Raw genomic sequence first — 3,338 nt, forward strand, 5'->3', positions numbered from 1 at the left:
CTGCATGGAGAGGCCCCGGCCAGGCGATGGCCATGGACGCGGGGAGCCAGGACGCCTTCGTTTGGTGGCTGTTGGCAGTTGGGGTTGGTCACTGCAAGGATCCCTCAGCCCAAGTCAAAGGGCCCCAGATGCAACCCTGTGCTGTGGGGAGCAGCTCCGCAGGGGTGGACGTGGCGTGGTCGTGGTGGTGGTGGCTGGAGCAGAGAGCTGTGTCCTGAGAGCCTGGAAACGGGGCTGGGGAGCAACTGGCTCTATGGTATTTGTCTCTTCTTCCCTCCTCTTCTCCTCATTTTCCTGTCCTTTTCTTCTTGTCGCTATCTCCTCTTCTTGGCCATGGCCTTGTCTTCCTATCTTGTCTTCTCGGCCACCTCCTCCTTTCATGTCTCTTTCTCCTTTCTCCTCTTTTTTCCACATCTGAGATGACTTGGGGACATGCAGTTCGTTGTCACAACCTGTATTTCAGGACGAGGTGGGGGATCTCTTGTTCCTCTCCAGCACTCATCGGCCCCTGGCTGCCCGCAGCGCTGACCGTAGCGTGTTGTAAGTCCCTAACGTAGGACGCGGCTGCCCAGGCCACCGCAGCCCCCATCCCTCCGGCCCCGCATGTCCCCCCCAGAAGCCAGTAAAGACCAACAGAGCTGAACACACTGTGTCCAGTCTGTCCTGGGGGTGTTCTCTTCTGTGGGAGGGGGTGGTGGGACCTGCTGAGGGGAGCCAGTGGTGAGGAGGAGGGACGTGAGACCCCCCTCCTCACAAGCCCAAGGGAGGAGGGCTGTGGGGCTGGGGTCTCAAGAGGGTGGGAAGTGGTGAAGAGCCAAAGTGAGGGTGTCCAATGTTCTGCACCCCATTGCAGGCATGGAGACCCCTCCTAGGGGGCTGCCTGGAACCAAACGCACCTCGTGGCCAAAAGCCTTCACCCATGAGCTGCTTGCCCCACGGGGGGCACAGCTGTGCTCTGTCACTGCCCAAGGTGGCCAAGGGCTGGGCAGGTTGTGGGTCACTGAGGGGGGGGTCTCACCCTGCTGGTGGAGGCCATCCCGCTGTGGCTCTGGGGCTCCCAAAGGGGGGGGTGGCCACTGTGGTCCCCATGTGCTGGCGTCCAGCCCCAGAGCGGTCCCAGGGCCCCATGGGGTGTCCTGGAGCAGCACTGGTGCCCAGTAATGGTGCCAGTACCCAGGAGAGTGGTGTTCGTGGGATGTCCCGGAGCAGGGTTCGGTGCCAGTGCCCATCCCTGCTCACGCCCAGGGCCAGGACTGGCACCCCATGGGGACCCTGCACTTGTCCCCAGCCTCAGGAGGAGCTCAGGGGCTGGCAAGGCGCCCTGCATCCCCCCAGCACCAGGCACCATAAACCAGCACGGGGCTGCCACAGGCCTTGGTGGAGCCGTTAGAGGTGCAGGGCTAAGAGGAGGGGCCCATCCTGTCCCTGAGAGGCCCCCAGCCCCGTTTCCCCTGGCTGAACACTCAGCACCGGCCAATTTGCTGCCTCAGGCCTTGCCGTGCCAGAGGCCATGGCCACCAGCCCCAGACAGGGCTTATCTCCTCCCAGAGAGGGCAGGGCACTGTTGAGAGGAAGCTCACAGCATCCTGCGTCCCTGGGGAGCACGAGGCCATGGCCTGGCCATCGCCCTTAGGGTACTCCAGCCCCGACAGCCGAGCATGCCATGGGCAGATGTCACCTTTATTCGATGTTCAGCTTACACCAAGTGACCATACAATATATCTATATTTTATATATTAGAGATTTCCTGCACGGAACGCTTTTAAGTAGGGGTGACCCATGGCTTTATTTCTGGGGAAAGGGGGGCAAGGAGCAGCATCACCGCAGGGGAAGGCGGCACGTCCTCTCCGGCACCCATGGGTGACAACAGGGAGCAGAGGGAGGCGTGGGCCTGGGGAGGGGGCGGGTGCCCCAGCTTGGGGAAGAACAGGGGGGGTGTGAGTTGATGCTCGGAGCCCTCCCAGCCCTGCTGCAGGGGCTGGAGGGGGCTGGAAAAGCCTCTTTTTTTTACTGCACTTGTAAGTACAGCCTCAAATTTGAGATCCTTGAGCCCTTCCAGGACCTTTCGAAACAGCTCCCATGGTGGGGGAGACCCTCTCCAAAGGGCTGGGGTGGGTGGCTCCCCTCTGGCTCTCCTGAACCCAGGGACAAAACTGGAGACGGGAAAGGAGAAGCCAAAGCTGTTTCCCACCAGGTGCTCCAAGTCCTGAGACCCAGGGCTCCCAAGAGGGACCCAAGCGGCCAAGAGCCACCCAACCCCAGCCACCTGGCCCCGAACCAGCTTGAAGTGAGCCCAGGGTGCTGCTCCCAGGGCTGAGGAGTGCTGAACCCTGCACCAGACACCACAAGACCCAGCGCCAGTGGTGTGAGGGGCACGCAGAGGAGGAGGAAAGCGGCTCCCCATGCACGGCAGCTCAGTAAAAAAGCAGTAACAGGGACCTGGAGGGTGAAGCTGGGCTCTTGACGGGGCAACGTTAGCAAGGAGGGCACAGCATCACTCACACCGATTTCTACGGGGATGCAGGGACTGGCCAGGACCCTCTGCCCTCCTCCACCCACCCCGGCCCCACTGGAACTGGGAGCACTGGATCCATTTTCAGGTCCCTGGGTCTGGAGGGAGCGTCCCAGGGGCTGGCTCCTTGGCAGGAGGGAGAGGGGACATGCACACGGGTCCTGCCCCGCTGCCTCGGGCGGGAAAGGGAGGAGGAGGAGGAGGACGGGCTGCAGCAGCACCTCAGTTCTTCAGGATGGTTTCGTAGGCTTGGTAGACATACTGGGACACCTCCGGCGCTCGGCATTTCAGGGACAACTGCAGGGAGAGAGGAGGAGAGGACGTCACGGCTCTGCATCCCACACTGGGGAGCCCCCAGCCCCAAAGCACCAAGCCCTGCATGCTGCAGCATCCCCTCCACGGCACACGGGGTGGCCCCACCTCTTTATTTTTGCTGGATAAAAAGATACTAAACAGTTCTGAGGCTCCTAAAATGCCCTCCCCAGGCTGCTGGTGCTCCCCCCTGTCCACATGCAGGGCAGGCAGAGGCACACACACGCTTTGGCTCTCAGGGTTTAATTCACTGCCTGTAGCTTGGGGGTGAGCTGTTCCCCCAAAAACACCTGGTACAAGCCCCCTTCAGGTGTTTGCTCAAAGATTAAATATTAAACAAGTCTGAACTCCATCAGCTCCTCAGCCCACAGGCGGGTGGGGAAGCCTCCGGGATAAGGATTTGCAGCTCTCCTCATCCCAAATGAGTCCAGGGGGGTGGTGGGAACACCCTGGTCCTCTGAAATGTTCGCCTCCAACAAAGCTCCACTCCCAGCACCGGCCCCATGCCAGCCCT

At 61.3% G+C, this 3,338-nt stretch overlaps 1 protein-coding gene across 5 annotated transcripts in view; it reads right to left on the reverse strand.

The window, feature by feature from the left end:
- Positions 1-2,734: 2,734 nt before the first annotated feature.
- The window catches only part of AP1B1 (adaptor-related protein complex 1, beta 1 subunit), a 19,339-nt gene continuing 18,735 nt past the window's right edge, over positions 2,735-3,338 (reverse strand). For all 5 annotated transcript variants that reach the window (XM_010194052.1, XM_010194051.1, XM_010194049.1 and 2 more), the window contains one exon: positions 2,735-2,809. In XM_010194052.1, the coding sequence (XP_010192354.1) occupies positions 2,735-2,809 (75 nt within the window). The remainder of the gene's footprint in view (positions 2,810-3,338) is intronic.

The sequence above is a fragment of the Mesitornis unicolor genome, unplaced genomic scaffold (assembly GCF_000695765.1).
Source record: "Mesitornis unicolor isolate BGI_N332 unplaced genomic scaffold, ASM69576v1 scaffold31911, whole genome shotgun sequence".
Lineage (NCBI taxonomy): Eukaryota > Metazoa > Chordata > Aves > Mesitornithiformes > Mesitornithidae > Mesitornis > Mesitornis unicolor.